A 20,158-nucleotide genomic window follows, 5' to 3' on the forward strand; every position below is an offset into this window, starting at 1 on the left:
TGACTCCCGGCAGCGATCCCGTGGCTGAGCTCTTCGTCGTTTTCTTTTAAAATCTGCCTACTTGGGGGCAGCGAGGTGGCAGTCAGGGGAGCGGGGCTAGCTGGGCTTCACCTTCCGAGGCCGGGTTAGGTGCTTGCGAGAGGGATAGCTGAAGGAAATGGCTCACCCTGCAAGTCGTTCTGCATCTTACAGACTCGGGTTTTGTTTAACAGGAGTAATTACAAATATTCAAAGAGACGCTCATTAAATTATTTTTAGGATAGGATCCACCATGCTTGTGTCCCATCACGGACTGCTGTTTGTTTTGTGGCCCAGTGTTGCTTTTTTTAAATGGAGTTCAGGTGCTTTTCTTCAGATAGTGAAGGGGGGAGGGAAGAGAAAACATATTAGCGGAAGGAGAGGTAGATTTGTGAACTGTTGCTTAAAAGCAAGGAGAATATTTCATGTGTTGCCATGTCTGATGATGCTTTATTGGAAGAGGATATTTGGGAGTACAAATCCATTAGGAAGCAAAAGCATCAGAGTAATTCAGAGAGCATCTCTACACCTGTGCAGAAAGTAAGTGATGGCAAGTGCAGGCCAAAAAGAAAGAGAAATAGAAACAAAAAAAAATCCGTAGAAAAAAATGATACGCATCAGAAAACCAAGCAGAGATCAAGGCCAAATCAGGATGTAGATCGATGTAAAGATGACAGTAGTGTGCACTCCCAGGAAAGCGTGAGTAGCCTGACAGAACAGAGCTCACAAAATGGAAAGCCCGTTCATGATGGATACTGTCCGAGCTGCCAGATGCCTTTCTCTTTGCTGTTGGTCCAGACACCTCGATGGCACGTTGCTGAATGTTTGGATGCTCCGGGATCCATTGGAAAAGGTATGAACAGAAGTAACAAAAAAGCCTTCAGAGAAAAGTTAAAGGCTCCTCACATAATGTTGCTGTAAACCGTGGTTTTCATATTTAGTTCAAAATCTGAAGTGGTAGTTGGTATGATTTTTAGAATATTATTACTGATAATTTATCAGTATTATTTTCATATGACTTGTTTGGTTCTTTGTGAAGAACATGGAAATCTGACATGAAATCTCATCAGAATCTAATCTCAAAACTTTGTAGAGTAGTGACAAAGATTCATGGTTGTTTATCGAGCTCCAGTTTTAGTAGTTTATTGAAGAAATTGAAGGTGCATATTTACCGGTTTAAAATAATGAAACCTGTTTCAATTACTAAGTCAGTGTCAGCAAAAAAACCTCCTTCAATTAAGAGGCTGCTACTTTTGACACTGACTATCTTTCTCCTTAGGTATAAATTTTATTATCCTGTATCCATGTTTCTGTGTGACTTGTCCAGTTGTCTATGGACAGATGGAAGCTGAAATCAGTCTGTTAGGCTAATTTACTTGAAATGTTAGCCCCTGATCCGGTATGCTTTAGAAATTTTATACAGAATTATACATGAACATTCCTGTATCATAAGACAACATAGTTTTGTTTTGAGTTCTGCACAAGAGGAATAAAACTGACTCATTCCAATTGCTAGTTTCATGTGGGGAAATACTATGTCTGAACAGATCCAGGTATCCAACTTATATTCTTAATACACCTCATAACTTTTGAAAAACAGAAAGCATACAGTCAGGAAACTTGAGTAAAGGCTGTTTAGGTAACACAGTCACTTTTCTTTTTATATCTTTGTAACTTTCCTTGAAGTTTCTTCTTCAGAACAATGAAATGTGACCCCTTTAATCCCAATTTTGGCAGTGGTTTTAACTTAAGGCAGATGTGTTAACACCTCATTTCCATCTCTTACTCCCATAATTAACAGATGAAAAATCCTTCTGATTGGTTTATGCATTCACCTTAAAATCCTCAAAAGTTAGGCTAGCAAACTCTCAACAAAAAAGGCTTAGGGAACAGCCACAGCTTTTTTGCTGGCATCTGAATCCTGAATACTTTTTTCACATAAGTAAATACGTGACCTTTTTTTTTTTGTTTTTTTAATTTAATGTGTAACCCAGCAGGCATTTCAGGTTGATTCAGAACCGAGATTTGGTTTACTTTGAAACATGTCTGCCGGCCTTTTCTGGTGCTACTGCTCTGAGCTCATTGCTTGCATGTGAGACAATTCTAAACTAGAAGCCATATGATTACATTAGCACAGTATTGAAATAGGGTTAAGTACTCTTGTTGTTAGAGGGCTGTATTAATTCAGGCATAGCGCTGTATTAGCAGCAGCTGTTTGGTTTTAGGTTGGAAGCATTCTCAATTCTAGCCAGCTCAGGACAGGAGGTCTTGGCAGCTTGAAAATGACTTTTTAGTTGTGCCTTCTGTCCTCCAATAGCTGCGTTTATAAGAAAAAGCTTTTAAATTGTGTGTCATGTGTGATTTTTATAATAATAATTATGCCAACTGTATTTGCAAATATATTAACATTACTTCTGTGTTTAACTGTTTTCATAGAGTGTCCTGATGGTTTACTGTGCACTTCCACCATTCCATCCCACTACAAGCGCTATAGTCATTTTCTACTTGCAGCAAGCAGGGCAGGAGATTATCTTGTAAACTCTTCAGCAAACATTTTGGAGAGGAAGGTGACATATTCTACTGCTGCAAAGCCCAGCTCTTCCCCAAGTCATGTAGAGGAAATTTCACAGAATGAGAAACCATCTAATAATGTAAAAAATGTCCCAAATGATGACTGTACATTGATGATAGAGAGTTCACCGCAAATGAGGTCTCTAAATATAATCAGTGAAAGTACTTCCTCTTTTGCAGATGTTCAAAAGCCTCAACAGTCATGTCAGCTTACACAGACCACAGATAATAGTTGTAAATTTGAATTTTATGACTTTGCATCCTCTCAGGAAAGTGGATCAGGAGAAGATCTGTGTAGTCAGAAAGATACAAGTCAGCCAAGTCTACTACAGTCAAAAGCTGACTTCAGTGACTGTGAAATTTCTTATTCTCCACTGAGTACTTTTGAGGAAAGTGAAGAGGAAACTGAGGAAGAGGAGAAGAAAGTAAAAATATCACAAAATAAATTATTCAAAGTCCAGAACTTTGAAGATGAAGGATCTAATTCTGTGGTGTTTAAAACTTATGATGGACTTTTCTTACAGCAGAAGTCTCAGTATGAGCATACCAAAATGGGAAATTTCAAACTTAAACAAAACCACTGTGAGGAAGTAAATACATTGAACAATCTAGATCATAGCGTAAAAACACTTTCTCAGAGTCACATGAACAGCAAGTTCTGTAATTCAGCATGTGTAGATAATCAGCATCAGCAAGAGGCGCTACCCAGTGGTTCCTCTTTTCCTTTTAATTGCGAGGAGGTTGAACAGCCAGAATTGACTTCCTTTGCTGCTAAAGCAGGTAACACAGAGTCAGAAGATATTTGTGCTTGTGCTTTGGATTCTGCATACATGAGTTCTACTGAGACATCATCACTGCTAGTCGGAGAAGGTGCTGGGTCTCTTCTGACACAGAAAAGTAATGTTTTGAGGGACCCAAGTAACATTTTAACTAATACAGATAAAATGACTGCCAATGCAATTGAAAAAATAGCTCTCCAGGAGAGTTTGCAGTCGGTAGTGGAGAAAGAAGGAAATCTTAATACAGCTGCTGCGTGCTTTCCCAGCCTCATCTCTAAAACAGAGTCATCTCTTTCTTTAGCAAGTATGAATGCCAAATCCAGTTCTGCTAAAGAACTCAAACAAATGGACATTGGTGTTTTCTTTGGGTTAAAACCCAAAGTAAAAGAGGAAAGCAAAGGAGAGACTCATTTGAGTGAGGGAAAGCAGGTATCAAGTTCAGTAACTCCCAATGGAAAGAGGCCCAGACAGCAAAAAAGGAAAGCTGAAGGGTCTGTGGAAGATGTAGAAGCAGTTATAGAAAGTTCAAGTAAAAATGGAGCCTTTGCAGATATAAGTTCTGGTGGCCAACGAAGGTGGAGAAAAAAATTTAAAGAATTACCTGCTACAGGTGAAGGAACAAGAAAAAAACACTGCCCTTTCTACAAGAAAATACCAGGTGAGAGATAACTCTTGCTTTTTGTAGAGGTTAACTAATTTTGGCTTGGGTGTTGTATTTTTTTTTCCTAATTTTAGGCTTCAGTATTTTTCACTCTTCATAACCATATAGACTGCAGCTCATAATGAATTTTCTTTCCTCCATCTAAGTTGATAAAATCTTGTGTAGGTGCAGATCTCCAGACGAAGGTGATTGCAGAACTAGAGTCAGCAATGGCTTCAACAATGAAGTACAGTGAAATAGTTATCTCAGGAAAATTATTTCAAGGACTGATGTTTGCATGTTTTTGACAGAGAAAAAAATACGCAGTATTGAAAGATGGATCTACTTTCTTAAATGATTTTGAATATATCCCTTGTTAATATTCACTCCTAATTCCTGAATTTAATCTTTTACATTGCTTCAGTTGTGCCTGAAAATAGGGCTGTCAAATAGCAATTATTTCCTTACACTAAGTTAAAAAAACTGAGTTTAATTTTGTATTTGAAATTCATGAGTATTAGCAATATGAAGTACTACAACTGTGAAAACAAAGAAATGAAAACCAAGCAGAAGAATTTAGCTAAGGAAACAGCCAAGAATTTCTCAGAATCTTCTCAAGCAAGTACATAAAATATAGGATGATGGATCAGTGGCTTAAAAAGCTTCAAATCCTCCTTCTGTTTACCACTAACGGACTGTCTTAGTCTTAGGTAGGTATTTGAGGAAGCCAAATAGAAATATATTTGTGATCCTAAGTGCCAAGCTCCTGCTTGAACACCTGTAAGTCTTTGTGGGGTTATACCAGTATCATGGGTTCCATGGGCTTAGAGAATTTTCCATATATAGTAAATTTGAAGAGCAGACTCCTATGCCTACAATGCAATTTTAAAGTTGCTTTGTTATTATCTATATTATCTTTGTTCTGAATTTTGTTACTACATTTGATGTATATTTGACTGTATTTTCTATGTTGCTAATGATATGTATTTATCCCCATGGCCTAGTGTAATTCAGCCTCCCTGAAGTTTTGAGTCTGGTACCTCTCAAACACTTGGGGATTTTTTGGTTTGTGGTTTTTAATTAGCAGACTGCAATGTTTTTTTGGAGTTGCAAATACTTGAAGTTCTAGCCTCAAGTAAGTATAACTATTTCTAGTTCTCCTAGAAGATCTGGGAAATTTGTGTAACATAAAATGCAAAGTATTTGAGTGCCACCAGATTAATTAGTTCTATGCATTATTTGGTTGTTTTAAGAAAGTATAACCCAATGTGAAAGGACCATTTGTCAGCATGTTTGCATTTTAAAAAAATTACATTTGCAGAGAAAAAGGCTATCTTCTATACAGCTGTCTTTATGCAATATCTTTATACAAACAGCACCTCACTAAAATGGCAAATCAGTCACATTTCATCTCAGCAGATATATTCGAAGACCCCAGATTGCTTGCTTGATAATTATATGGTAGCATGTTTTAAGAGGAATATTAAATGTAGAATAATTGAAAAATTGCAGTTTGATCTCAAAATGCATTTTGTAAAGCTGTAGTTACCTGTTTTATTTTGTGTTGAGACGTTGGTATTAGATTTTAATCTACATGAACTTTCAAAAATACCAGCTGAATGCAGATAAATGTGTTTTATTTGCTTAACCAGTTGCCATCTGTATAGGATGGCAGCTGAGCAACAAACAGTTGGGAGGCCTGTGAAAGTATTTGTGTGTGGACACTTTGTTAAGTTTTTATTTTAATACGTGAAAATCTTTTTTGTGACTGTTGACTCATACAGAAACCATACTCATCTTTAAATGGCCCCTTCAACTGTATGCAGCGGAACTGTATTACCTTTTAATTTGGAAGAAAGAAAAAAGAACAAAAGGAACATCTAATCAAAAACTAGTTCTGAACTATGTGTGTTTATTGACTGACTTCTCTTCCCTTTTTGCTGTAGGAACTGGTTTTACAGTTGATGCCTTCCAGTATGGAGAAATTGAAGGCTGCACAGCTTATTTCCTTACTCATTTTCACTCTGATCACTATTGTGGGCTAACAAAAAACTTCATGTTTCCAATCTACTGTAATAAGGTAAGGTTTTCCAAGATTACTAGATATTATCAAATCCATATGCAACTATAATCACTTTTATACTGACGAAAGTAAATAGAAGATCAGAGGTTCCGTTGTTGGGTCAATTAGGCACAGTGGATATGTATAGGGGAATCTGGGTTTCCCTTGTAAGAAATTCTTACCCTGATTTGACTGATGAATATTAGTGAAACTTCCCTGTCTAGATACCAGGAAAAAATTCAGGTTTAAAAGGACCGCTAGAAGTCATATAGTCCTGCACAGTGTGGGTCTAACTTCAAAGTTGGATCAGACTACAGAGAGCATTCATCAGTCAAATTTTGAAAATAGGAGATTCTACTATATCTCCTCGCAACCTGTTGCGGTGCTTACCCACTCTGAAATTTTTTCCTAATATACCATTGTAATGTCTGTTTTTGCAACTTGAGACTGTAGCTTGTTCTTCTTGTGTTTATCATGGAGAATAATCTGGCTCCGTCTTCTCTATAACTCTATTCAAGTGATGGAAGTCTGAAATTAGATTCCACTCAAGCCATCTCTTCTCCACATTCAGTAAATGGAGTTGTTCTAGCCTGGTCCTGTGTGTCTTGTGCTTCAGGCTGCTGAATGGCCAAGACTGCCATTATCATACGTCCAACCAATTCTTCTTTACTCATAACATGGTAGGGCACCTTGCCTAATCAACCTATCCAGGAACCTGCATCAAAAATCTATTTCTGATTTACTCTGGAAGTCTCCTGGAATGCTTGTGTCCCGTGTTGCCCTTCCAGTAGGTGTTGGGGTGACTGCAGTCCCCCATGATAAAATCCAGGGCCTGTGACCTGGAAGTTTCTTCAGTTTTTTAAAGAAGGCTTTGCCTACCTCCTCTTCTTGACTTGGCAGTCTGTAACAGATGTTATTCCCCCTTGTTTGCCTCCTCTCTGATTCCAATCCATAATCTGTTGACAGGCTTTTAAAAGTTTGCTTTTTTAAGACAGCTTTTTTTCAGTTTGCTTTTTCAGAGGTGAAATGCTTCTGAAAGGCTTGATTAGACCCAGGATCTCATAGTTTCTCATAGTTTCTCTCTAAGCCAGACAGTCTGGCTTTGAAAGCCTTTGTTTCTAAAATAAACAAAGGCTTTTTTTAGATCTTTTTCCTATTCCATATTAAATCCTTTCCCTATTACAGATAACTGGCAACCTGGTGAAGAGCAAACTTCGCGTCAAAGAGCAGTACATCCATGTGCTGCCGATGGACACAGAGTGTATAGTGAATGGGATCAAAGTGTTGTTGCTTGATGCCAATCAGTATGTATCATTGCATTTGTTGTGGAATATTTGTATGTATAGCATACTGAAGATAAATAGCTGTGCAGATACAGTTTATGTTTTAATGATTTTTAGGTTTCAGTGGATCTGAATAAGTAAGTGTGAAAATACTTCACATTCCTGAGTTGGCTTAGTAACATGCATTTTCATTTCAGAAGTGAATTAGGCTTGTAGGAACCTAAATTTCTTGCAAGTAGTTAGCTTTTGAAATAGGTGAATTATTTTTGAAAATGAAATTTAGGCTTTTTGATAGTTTTAGCTTCACTGTTTTTTGGTTGTAATGAGTACATAGTGTTAACCACACATAGCTCCATAATTCTTAAGCTTGTTGAGAGGTTGAACGATTTTTCTAGTGGTCTGGACACTTTAGTTTTTGGTGTCTAGTTGGGAACATCTTAGATTTCGTTATCAGATATGTTAGGTTTCTGTAGCTTCAACTGAAGATAGTGAAATCTTCAGCTAAAGAAAAATACAGTGCTTTGGAGCCAGGGAGAGACAAAACCTAGCCAACATTTTGAAGATTGAACTTTAAAGAAAAGCCTCTTGAAATGTGCGACAAAACTTCTACTGGATTCGGTGATAAAGGGTGAGATCTTTGTCCAATGTTACACTGGCACTGTGTGGTAATGCTGGATTTAAAGTTCAGTAGCACCTGACTTCCAGCCCTGTGCTCTCGCCGTTCTGCCTGTTGGTACCTTATTTGGCTATGGGCTAGAGGAAAAGTCCCTTCCCTGAAGTATATATTGAAACACAGCACTGTGTCACAGCTGGTTTGAATATTACTTATCTTAGGATTTGTTTATAGTTGGAGAGATAAGATTCCATGAAGTCCTTTGAGAACCCTTTCTGGGAATGAAGGAAGCCTTGTTGCTTATGTAACTTGGACAATTTTCATTTTTCCTGTTTGTCTCTCTGATCCCCTGCTTCAATTTAAAAGGCGTATAAACCTTTGGTACAAAGTTCAACTTTTTGGAGAGTTCAACCGTTCTGTCATTTTAGCTCTGATTCATGCCAGTTTTTCCTTTTTTGAGATTTCATTTACCGTTTACGGATGATTCATGTCCGAAATAGTCCCGCTCTGGTTTTCCAGTCTAAGCACTTGCCCTTCAGACAGCTTTGGTGAGGAACTGCAGAAGGTGCAATGGATTCACTGTGGCCAATAAGAGAAGTGTATTTATAACCAGGGAATTCTGGATGGAGGATAATATTTAAAATCTGCAAATAGAATTTAAAAGGAAACGCTTCAGTAAGTCCTGCAGGAATGAAGATGCATCTGCAATAATACAATTCTGTTGCTCCTGAATAAGAATGCTGCTTCTCTTTGGTGTGCTGTTTGCCCTTTAAATCAAGTAATAGAATCTCAGAGATTGCAACTGAGGCAGCATCTTTGTCGTACCTAAAAGAAGACAGAGCATCCCCAAAAGGCAGTTAATGCTTGATTACTGTTGGTGTGGTTTTTTTCCTTCCCTCCATCTCAGCTGATAGCTCAAGTCTAGCTTGTCTATGGGCATAAGGTTAGCTTCAGAGTTCCTTTAGAAATCAGGAATTTCTAGCTAAATTAGGCTGCATAGTAGCTGTGATTTAAAATGCTGTTCTGCACACCTTCCTGCTACTGAAGAGTGGTATATCTCTTAAGGCAGTTTATTAGTATAAAGAACTAAAATAACTTGTATGGGGTTTTTTGTTTGTTTGTTTCAGTTGTCCAGGTGCAACAATGATCCTTTTCTGTCTACCTAGTGGAACTGTTATTCTGCACACAGGAGACTTCAGGGCGAATCCTTCTATGGAGCGCTACCCTGCTTTGATTGGTCAGCAAGTCCACACCCTTTACCTTGATACCACGTAAGTTGCATTTAATTTTTTTTTTTTCAATGTAACCCTCTTTTCAGTTTAGTAAGACTTTATATGAACCAAATAAATGTAAGTATAAATGACATTACTGTTTTAACACTTGTTAGCTCTATTTAGTGTTGAATAAAATCAGATATTGATTGAAAGTCCGTGCATGTCTAGCTTGTTCATCTGTTATGCTGTTACATGAGAGAATAAAAGTGGGTAGTGGAAAAGGTGCTAAAGTGTTTGCTGAGATGGCCTTATTATTTATAAGTAGTATTAAATTCTGGGTGTCACAACTCATACATTGAGTGTTCAGCTCTAAAACAAGGTTCATGGAACATTGGCTTTATCTGGATTCAACTCTGTTATGAAAAGGGGTGTGGGGGAATTCAAGGAGTGAAAGAATGCCAAATGGTTAAATCAGCTGTCCAGGTTTTCATTAGACCTTTCTCTGACTGGTGTATATAAAATTGTTTTTCTGTGTATGATGACTAATGCCCAGCTGCAGTCTTTTATTTCTGTTCCATATGCTTCTGTGAATGAATAATGCCTTATGTTGTGGTTTGTGTGCATGACAGAAAATAGACATAAGGATGTAATTAGCTCATGATACAAATATCTAGCTTGAAAGAGCAGTTGGTATTTATAGAGAAAAAAACTGGAGAATTGAGTGTCAGTGTCAGACAAGTGAATAGTTGTAGAGAAAAGACTGATATACTCAATGTAAATTTTATTGCAGCAATTTCATCTGGGCAGGTCGGTAGTTTCTAATAAATAGATTGCAAGTAGACTGAAATTATATAGAAGGATAAGATCTTTTTCATTACTTTGTTATTGTATGCATGCGGTTTTGAGGGTCGTTTTGGTAAATTCAGATGTCTTCTATCTTGTGTAACGAAGTGGTATATCTTGTTTCCTTGCCCCAGATACTGTAGTCCTGAATACACTTTCCCTTCTCAACAAGAGGTTATCCAGTTTGCTGTCAATACTGCCTTTGAGACAGTGACTTTAAACCCACGCACTCTAGTTGTCTGTGGCACCTATTCCATTGGAAAAGAAAAAGTTTTTTTAGGTATGTAAAAGAAGTGTACTGGATCAAGTAACTAAATAAATATCTAAGTCAGTGTTAAAAGACTTTTTCTTGAAGATGTAAAGGGTTACTTGGTGGTCAGATATCTTGTAAAGAAATTAAATATATTTAGTAATCCTACTGCTAATTTTTTAGTTTTCTAATCAATAAGTTTTAACTTTCTGAAATAAATATTTTTCTGCCATGTTTACAAACCCCCCGAATATACAGAAGGACAATTTGGGTACTAAAGAAATGAACCTATTTAATTGATTGTGGTGAGAAAATTGCTAATGGCAATTAAAAAAACATAAATGAGGTCTTTATGACATTTTTGGTGTTAATAATCTCATGTTGTCAAGAAACAGTAAAGGGATATAATTATTCTTAAAATTCTGTTTTGCTAACAGTTTTTCTTTCCAGGTTTATATTACATATTTTCCTAAATATTTATAGTAATCAGTTTTAATGAAATCAATTTTAACAAAACATTCCCCAAAGTAAAACACATCTTTTCTGACTTAATGAAAATCTTGTGTGCTATGCTTCACTCGGTTACAGCATTAGGAACCAACGTGATTGCTCAAATGTATACTCTAGAGCAGGCAGCTGTGTACCATTTGTGCTTTTGAGTGTATTTAAAGTCATACAAGATTTACTTTCACTGAAATTTCGTCTGTCTTTAATGTGGGCTATTTGTTGCATGTTCCAAAAACTGCACGTTTATGGCTTCTTTGAAATAAATACCAGTTCACGTCCGTAACATTCTACCAAAGAAATATGACTTAGAACTTATCAATGTACTTCTATTCTCCTTCTCTTTCCAATTGTCATACACAATTCTGGTGGTAAAATGTAGGAGCCAGAGTTTTTTAATAGCCATTACAGGTTTCTCTTCTTAATTTTAGAATATGAAACACTGTATCCTGTTGAATATGAATTTTTTTCAACAGTAAAAATGATCCAGTGCAATAATGAGGAATATCTCCAGAACAAGCAAAAAATGAACTTTCATAATTTTCTTTATCTGATTTCTTCCCAATTAATCCTAAAGCAATTGCTGAAGTTCTGGGCTCAAAAGCAAGTATGTCCCGTGATAAGTACAAAACACTGCAGTGCTTGGAGTCAGCAGCTGTTAATTCCCTCATCAGTGTGGACTGGGATGGTACTTTGCTTCATGTTCTTCCCATGATGCAAATTAATTTTAAGGTAAGTTCAGTTGATTAAGTTCTGTTGATTAACCTGCTGGCTAATCTTACTGTTGGCTCCTCCCAACTGGTGTTGTGTTTGGTGCTTTTTAATCTCTTGTCAGATCATATTTATTTAGTAAAGTTTTGACATGTAGCAATACATTGAATATGAAATGCAATATTAATATCTCTCTCCAAGCATGATGTACAGAAAGTGTAATTTCACTTCAATGCGGTGCTTGTACAAGATAAGATGAGGTTTGTTCAAAGGCTTGCTCTTTGTGGGCCTTTTTGAAGTAGATTTATGTAATGACTGCAGGATCTGTCCTATTAGCAATTAATATATTGTGACATGGAGTCCCTGTTTTCAGCCTGTCTTTTACCTGGTATGATGTAGGAAAAGACAAAGGATTTGGGGCCTGTGAGTCTCTCTGTTTTGGGGCAGCCTGTGAACATGGCCAACTTTCAGTCTGGTGTTTGATAAAAAAGAAATAGAGTTCTGCATGTTCCTCTTAGTTCAATTTCCCTGTATTTATAATGATATTTCCATCTTTTAAAAGAATATTCTCTCTCCTTCTGTGCTGAAGATTTATGTGGAGATAAGGATACTTGAAAATCAGAGAAAACTCACACATAAACAAATACACCCATTGAGTGAATTGAAGGACACCTCACATATACACATGCTTTAGTTTTTCCACACAACCTTCTCTAATATCTGTAGCAAAAGCAAGTAAACCAGTTTATTTTAAGACATTGTTTCATTTAAGTTGACTTCAAATGCACACTTCAGTTGAGATTTGAGACAGTGGGTTTTTGTTGTTGAGAGTTCTTGTGGGAATTTCTTAGTTAGGAAAGGTGACTAATTCCTCGGGGGAAAGAAAGTTTTTTCTAAATAGACTACAAAATACAGAATGGCATTAAGGCAAAGCAGCAGGCTCTAGATTAAAGGTAACCTGGAAGAAAGAGAAAAACAGTGGTCGCTTACGCCTAACGGACTTGGATTCATTTTCCTGCTGTGCTTCAGGCCTGCTGTGCCATCTCAAGCAAATCCTTCAGAGCAAGATGGTATTTAGCTGCAGGACCAGTCAAGGTCAGAGTTGACCTAAAAAGGAGAAAAAGAGGCTATACAATTTGGATGGGAGCTGCAGGAGATAGAACTTAATATCTTAATGTTTTAATGTTGTTCTATAATCTTTTCCACGCTGGGGCAGAAAATGAGTAATGGAAATGTGTATGGATTTATTTTTAATGTGTTGTGTTGTCTTAAACAGTAATATATTTTAGTTTCTTCTGCAGATTTTTGGGTTGTTATGTGATTCTGCTGTCATGTGTCCCAGCGTGTATGGCATACTCATGTAGATGGACTTTCAGGCAGAGGGTGTGATGATACCACAGGGATGTCTAGACAGCCTTACTTCTCAGAGAGAAGCAGTTGTATCATGTGCAGGATCTCATCTCTGAGAATAGGACTTTCTAGACAAATCTACAGCATGCCAGAAGGGATGCCTGGACCCTGGAAAGGGCCAGGAAAGATTAAAGGCACAATGATCTAGTGGACAAGAGTCCTGGTGTAACAGCCATGGCCCTCTGTACTGGGGCTTTGACTTCATGTGTGAAGTTGTTGGAATATGGCCTCATGCTATCATTAGTAATTTTGTGTCCATGTAAGTTAGGCATGCTAGGCAGACTTCCGGAGTGCTAAACATCTGATGAGGCCAGTAGCTAGATGAATGCCCAGGTGGAATGCAGTATCAGTAAAATGTGGAGAATGTTAAATGCTTAAAGATGAATTCATATGACCATTTATGTTATTTCTGTTCCAGCAGAATCAGTAAACATGACCTCAGAAAAGACAATATTTTTAAGAATTAATTATCTGATCACTTGTAATCTTGTTCTAGTTAAAGAATGATGAATGATATCATCCTGTTTTTACAGACGATGTAAATGTTGATGTCACCATCTCCAGTTGCATGTTTTTGTCTTCTGCTGGATTATACAGGTTTTGTCCTGAATTACTGGCTCATTACTGGGAAAGCCAGAATTTTTTAGTGATCCTCATCACTAAATGCCAATGCCTTCGTTATCTTCTGGGTCTCTCCTACCTCTTCTGCTTTACTTGATCCCTAGCCCTACCCAAAACCACAATCCTACTTCTTAATTTGGGCTAATTTCCTGCTCATGTAGTTTCAGCTGCAAACCTACAAATCCATGAAATCCTTACGGGAGTATTCTCAGTCAAAAGCTCAGATTCCGTCCTTATTTAGTAAATTGAGTACATCTGTGCTCTTGTCCATCAGTTGCCTTTTTAGTAGAATGCAAATAGCCAAACCCTGGTGGCATATTATAGTATCTCTTAGAAGCCCCAGTTTTATACCCTGTTTTTCCCTGTTATGCTCTTTACTAATAGGAAAGAACCAAATCTGTCTGTGCTCCAGGCTTGAGAGTTTTAAGAACTGTAGCATGATTCTTCTGCCTTTTATTACTGAAAAACTTCTCTGGTCTGTTTCTAGATAAAGAACAAAAAAAACCTGCATAAGCTACATGTGCTTACCACAGCTGAAGCCTAGTTTGTGGTAACTGTTGATAAAACCGTACTTGCCCAAGGAAAGCTTCCATGTTTCGATAGCTGACTGCTCCCTAAATCTGGATGCCCGCAGCTTTCTACCCCGAGTAGAAAGGAAATGAGTTCATTGTTTTGAGATGCTCCTGCATATGCTTCCTTATTCACAGGCTTTCTGCTGTGACCAAGGGCTTTTTTTTTTTTCCTGATCATTGAGTCTCCAGATTGCTGGAAAATGTTATAATTTTTTTTATAAAATTGGTATTTTTTGCATGCATATTCAGGAATTTTAGAAGTATTTTTGCAGTCTCTATGTTGTGAATATTTTTTTCCTTTTGGTGGCATTGTCCAGCTATTTAATTCCAGTTTTGGGGCTATCTGTAGTCTGCTTTTCTCCATGTTGATTTTCAGGAGTAATATCAAGTACGTTTTTTCATTTTGGAGTCAGCTGTTTTATTGTTTGTGAACAACTAGCTTAGCTGTTCATGTATGATTTATAAACACTGTATTGATTCAGCAGAGAGTGTCATTCACCTAAAAGCCACAGGCGCTTAGAAAAGTACAGAAACCTCTCTCTGTCTTTTCCCTAGTTACCAGAGTTTAAAGACTAATGTTCGTACCTTCTGCCTAGAATTGAAGCAAACAAAAACGAATAGTTACCATAATTGTGTTAAATCCACTATGAAAAACAGGTGGATCAGTGAATGTTTTTTGACAGGTTGAAAGATGATTTTTTGTAAACCCACAGCATCCTCAGAATATGTGCTACACCCTAGATTTTCATTTGGCCGAAGACTTGATGACCATCATGTATGGTACGTTTCCCTTTTCTGCTTGAGCTGTCTGTGTCAAGATATACACATTTCCATACAAATGCAGCCACAGTGAGGGAAACTGTGCTACCTGGCTTGAATGTTTCCATCACTTTTTATCTTCAAACATTTATTTGAATATTGAATTCTCGGCAATCTTCTATCGCTGCATCAGGAGTTGTGTCACTGTCCCAAAAATCTGTTGAAGAAACAAATTCAAATTTGAGAAGAAAGCATATCTTTTCTGCTTTATAAATTCATATAGATAGTCTTGATCTGTAGTTAGGATGAAAGCAGTCCCATTCATAATACTGAATACCTGGCCAGGTATCACCAGACTTGATGTATTTTATCTAGGCTTTATGACTGCCCCCCTGAACAGAACCAGTACTTGACATGAAAGTTTGGCTAAGATGTGTGAAATCTGAAGGGTAAAACTAGAAAGAACAAGCCATAGGGGATCAGAGGCAGCAAAAATACAGTGGCAGAGGAGTAAATTTTTTGTGGTGTCGTATTGGTGTTGGATTCAATGGAATTCTTTTTGTTCATTTGTTTTTTTCCTATGTATAGCTCTGGCTTTCTTGAGGAGTTTGTTTATTAGGAGTTGATTCAAACTTTCTTCAGGTGTTGCCTGGGTCAAAAGTGAGATGACATGCTGTAGATTCATGCTCTGGATATTCTTAATGGATAACATTTACATAAATTAAAAATATGTGTAATTTTTATATGTGTGATTTTTTTTTTTTATTAAAATATTTATAAAAATAAAACATTGGTTGCTGCAATAGTGCAAGTGGACTTGATATATGAAAAGGAAAGGTTTTTTAAAAAAAAAAACCTCAAAAGAGATGTGGTACTTCACTGCAATATTTGCTTTTACTCCAGTAAAATACAGGGATTGCTGTGTGTACTGATGAATAGGTGTTCTTGAATAAGCCAAATGAGTTTAAATGGTGTTAGGGCTGATTGTAAATTAACTATTTAATTATGTTTGAGTCTTCTTGTACCTTATGGAATCCGTTTGCATGTACTGCTGACTTTAGTGACACTGTAAATAATAGGCTGTCATGGTGATTGAAGGAGGTTGTTTTAGCAATGAAATACATTTTCCATTTTAAAAGGATGAAGGTTTAGAACAGTGTGGGCTAAAGAAATAAAAGAAGAAATTGTAATGTGTATTTAAAGTGGATTTGTTCTAAACACTGTAGTAATTTGTTTTGTGGAAAGAGACCATCTTTTCTAAAATGCATGCATGGTTCTTTTGCAACAAACAGTTTTTTGTAACAGTCAAAAACAGAGGCTTCTGCCACTTGAATATGCAGTGGAAGATTTTCAGAGAACTGGGGTCTTCAGGTCTGTGCACCTCTTTTATGTTGCTTAGCTCAGTAATGTCAGTACTAGCATTGGGGTGAGATTTTCAAAAGTGCCTGTGACTGAAATGTACAAATAATTTTTTATGAGATTGAAATTACATCCTTAATGTGAATGTTGCACACTTGATTTATAACAAAATTTGAAAGCAGATTAGCATTGGTTAATATAGTAATCATTGTATTTGAAACATTGTATTTAGATTTCATTAGAGCAAGGGGAGCAAATATGTGAATTATTACCTTAAGCTATGTTAATCTTCCTAAAATGAGGTGTGAAGGAGAATTAGACTGCTACAGTTGTATCTTTAATGTAGTGAAGACTGAACATTTGCAGTGTATTAGCAGCAGAATTATGGCAGCTAGCCATAATTCCTGTTGCTGAATGAAACGTGTGTTATGGTAGGGTTTTTCTGTTCTTTAATGTGCCCAGTTTGATGGATTCAGTGTGTTGCTACTGGACATTGTACTGAAGGTGCTATTAAATGTGGCCGTGTCACAGGCAGCTTTCTGCTTCCCTGCTTAATAATTTTCAAGTATCTGACAGATTAGTTAGTGTTCTATCACAGCCTATCTATCCCCCTCTCCCCACCTTTTTTTTAATCGTCTTTATATCAGCAGCAGAAAAAGAAATACAAAATAAAGTTTATGATTTTGAGTTCTATAATCTTGTAGGGCTTTCAAATGGACAATGTGCCTTTAAGATTTTATACAGGAAATTGGTTTTCTGGTTTTGGTTTGAAATAATACTGACTTCACTTTATCCAGGAATAGGATTGTACATTCCTTATACTTCCCTCTCATTCTTTTCCCAATCCTAGCTTAAACAACATCGAAGGCTAATTTAGCCAACTTGGAAACTTTTTCAAGTTAATTTTTTTTAGAGTGAAGAGATGAGAGGTGGTTTCCTTCCTATCATGAATGGAGATGTGGTAAAACATGTTTTAGTGCTCAGAGCAATACTCAACTCATGCACTGGCTTGCTGCAATTTTTTGCATAGTTCACTTAATCTCTGAGCGCTTCTGGGCATAAGCAGATGTTAGGATGTCAGTGGCACTTTAAATTAACCAGATGATTTTGCACTGAAGCAGGCTTTCACCATCTTTTGTCACCACTCAGCTGCAAGAGTGCTGACCTCCAGCTGGGAGGAGGAAATGAATGACTTAGGGGGCAATATCTATAAGAAGATGTGATTATGCCTTATGTGTTCTGATCTGTAATGCATAGCTGTTAATATGTGCTTATTGAGATGAAGCAATTGAGATCCTAAGGTACAAGGTGCTTTGCAAATGTAAATATTTATCATTAATAATTTCAAGGCAGATGGTATTTAAAATAAGAAAGTTCATATCAAAACATGAAAATAAAATGTAGTCTGAAGTTTCTCCGTCATGAAATCTCCAACCTTTAGACTAATGAGCTATTTAATAGGATTCAGTATGCGCTATATTCTTTTCACAGGGCTTGCAAGATCACTTGAATAAGTTTTCTGAGAATTTTGATCAAGTGCTGGCTTTCAAACCTACTGGGTGGACCTACTCTGATTCATGCCTTTCTCTGGTGGATATCAAACCTCAGACAAGAGGAAAGATCACCATATATGGTATAAGAGTGGTACAGATTCAGTGCATTTAGTTTTGTGTGGATGGTTTTCATATTTTTATTCTGGAAACTCCTGCTGTTCATTGTAACCAATGCTTTTTCTGATAACTTGTTGAGAAAGTGAACAGATGGATCTCTCCAGGAGAGATCTGTGAACTGAGTAATCGAGGACACTGTAAATGCAGATTTTTACATATATTTTGCTCCTGTTCTCCTCTTGCAAATAAAGGCTTTGATATATGTAGAGACTTCAGGGGTGAAATCTTGGCCTGACTGATGCTGGTGGCAGTGCAATTCCAGAGCCAAGATTTCATTCCATACTTCACTCATTTGACAGACTGTGGGTCTTCCTCTCAGTTCTTACTGGTGAGTGGAGTTGAATCTCTTAAAGTTTTAACATTCATTTAACCAAATGCTTGGTGTTGCTCAGTTTGCACTGATGAATGACTTGGTAACTTAATGTAAAGTAATTTTTCCAGAAGGAAAATCTGGGTTTTTGTTTTACCTTAGGTATCAACTTTAGATCTCCAATATGAATTTAAAAAAATATTATCTAAAGTATTTCTTAGCTGGAAGGTTTGCAAAAGTATTTTGGCAAGAAGCTAAGTAGACTGACATATCGCTGTGATTTGTTTCATTTCAGGGATTCCTTACAGTGAACACAGCAGTTACCTGGAAATGAAGCGTTTTGTTCAATGGTTGAAGCCACAGAAAATCATTCCCACTGTAAATGTTGGTGACTGGAGAGCCAGAAGCTTGATGGAGAAGCATTTTAGAGACTGGATGATTGAGGGCAATAGGCATAAATAAATATAAGGAAGAATGTATATTTCAAAGGAGGTAGGCTGGAGTGGCAATTGTGAGTTCCTGTGAGTTTTATTTAACTCATTTTTCCACGGAGCTTTCTTTAGGGAGGACTAAGCTGCCATTCTCCTGAGAAAGCTGAATTTGGGGGGAAAAAAAAAAAAAAAGCACCTTGCTTTCTCATGTACCTACTACTTGTTTTTCCCATAATTTAATAACTTTTTTGCAAATAAATATTTCAGCTTATTTTTATCTTACTCCTTTTTCCCCATTCTTAATTTTCCTCAGATTATGGAGATGCCCAGATGTATAATGCTGGGGAAGAAACCACCTCCAGGTTACTCATTTCTGAAAAGAAGTTATTGTAATAAATGAGACAATACTAAGCTTATGTCACATGCTGTCAGTTCAGGCTTCATGCCTTGTTTCATGAGGCAGAACTGGCTGTTGTGATTTATGTCTTGTAAACAAAATTTACCTTGTGAGAGAGGATTGGCTTGGGCTCTTGAAGCGTATATATTTCAGAGAATTATTCTTATAAAAGACATTGCTACCTACATTCTGCTCAAGATTTTCTGATTTTTTTTTTTTTTATTTCTCTTTTTTAAATAAAGAACCTACATGGAGCCTGTGTGTTCTTTCTGAACAAAATGCATTTCTGGGAAACCTGTCTGTTTCATCTTCAGTGAACATTCTGTGTATGTTGCTTGTATAAGATGGCTCTTGCATCCTGGTAGTGCAAATTCTCAGCACATGGTCAAAGCACAGAAGTGGTTCTTCTCCATGTAGTCTCCTACAATGCATTTGAGTTTGCAGGGTTGTATGCACAGGTTTGTTACTTGAATTCTGGAAAAACAAGAAAGGCAAATATTAGTACTGGCAGCAGAAAGGTAAGTTTCATTTTGCATTTTTTCCCCTGAATCCTACCAGATTATCAGTGCTGCTTTTTCTGTATCTGCTTGGTATTTACGATACTAAAGTATGTGGTTGCATGCAGGCACACTAGTATAATTATAAGCACTAAAATAAAACCCATTCCAAACTTCTTGGACTTAGAAAAGTTGCATCACGCATAAAGAATCATTCACCCCCACCGAATAGCTCATCTGAAAACTTCAATGCCATTTTTTTGTCAGGAAAACATTTCTTTAATGATCAGTGTAAGTACAAACAGATCCTTGTCTTTGAGTGGCGAGCTCTGTAACGTGAAGTCACTTTGTTTTATTTTTGTCAAACTCTGATGGAAAAAAAGTTCTTATACTGATTCGCAATTCTTTCAGTACATTCACTGAAATATGGCATTGTTTTTATTTTACATGATGCATTATGATAGGTCTCCTTATCGCAAGAACTGCTAACTGTCTTGGATTGGCATGCTCATTCCTAAGATTCCACTCCTTTTTGGAGTAGGTATGTGAAAAAGTATCTTTTACAGCCCTTGCCAGTACCGAACCTGAATTAATGCCTTGTACAGTTGGAGCAAATTTGAGGATTCTGTTTGGCAGGCAAGTGC

The 20,158-nt window shown here is 36.9% G+C and overlaps 1 protein-coding gene across 1 annotated transcript; it reads left to right on the forward strand.

Moving 5' to 3' along the window:
* Window positions 1–453: 453 nt before the first annotated feature.
* Window positions 454–18,753, forward strand: DCLRE1A (DNA cross-link repair 1A). Its single transcript, XM_009579685.1, has 9 exons — window positions 454–871; window positions 2,455–4,026; window positions 5,955–6,088; window positions 7,256–7,374; window positions 9,094–9,237; window positions 10,158–10,303; window positions 11,355–11,509; window positions 17,701–17,842; window positions 18,485–18,753. The coding sequence occupies exons 1-9, from the start codon at window positions 454–456 to the stop codon at window positions 18,649–18,651; spliced, it is 2,997 nt and encodes a 998-aa protein (XP_009577980.1). The 3' UTR covers window positions 18,652–18,753.
* The last annotated feature ends 1,405 nt before the right edge of the window (window positions 18,754–20,158 follow it).

The sequence above is a fragment of the Fulmarus glacialis genome, unplaced genomic scaffold (genome assembly GCF_000690835.1).
Source record: "Fulmarus glacialis isolate BGI_N327 unplaced genomic scaffold, ASM69083v1 scaffold10616, whole genome shotgun sequence".
NCBI classification, from domain to species: Eukaryota; Metazoa; Chordata; class Aves; order Procellariiformes; family Procellariidae; genus Fulmarus; species Fulmarus glacialis.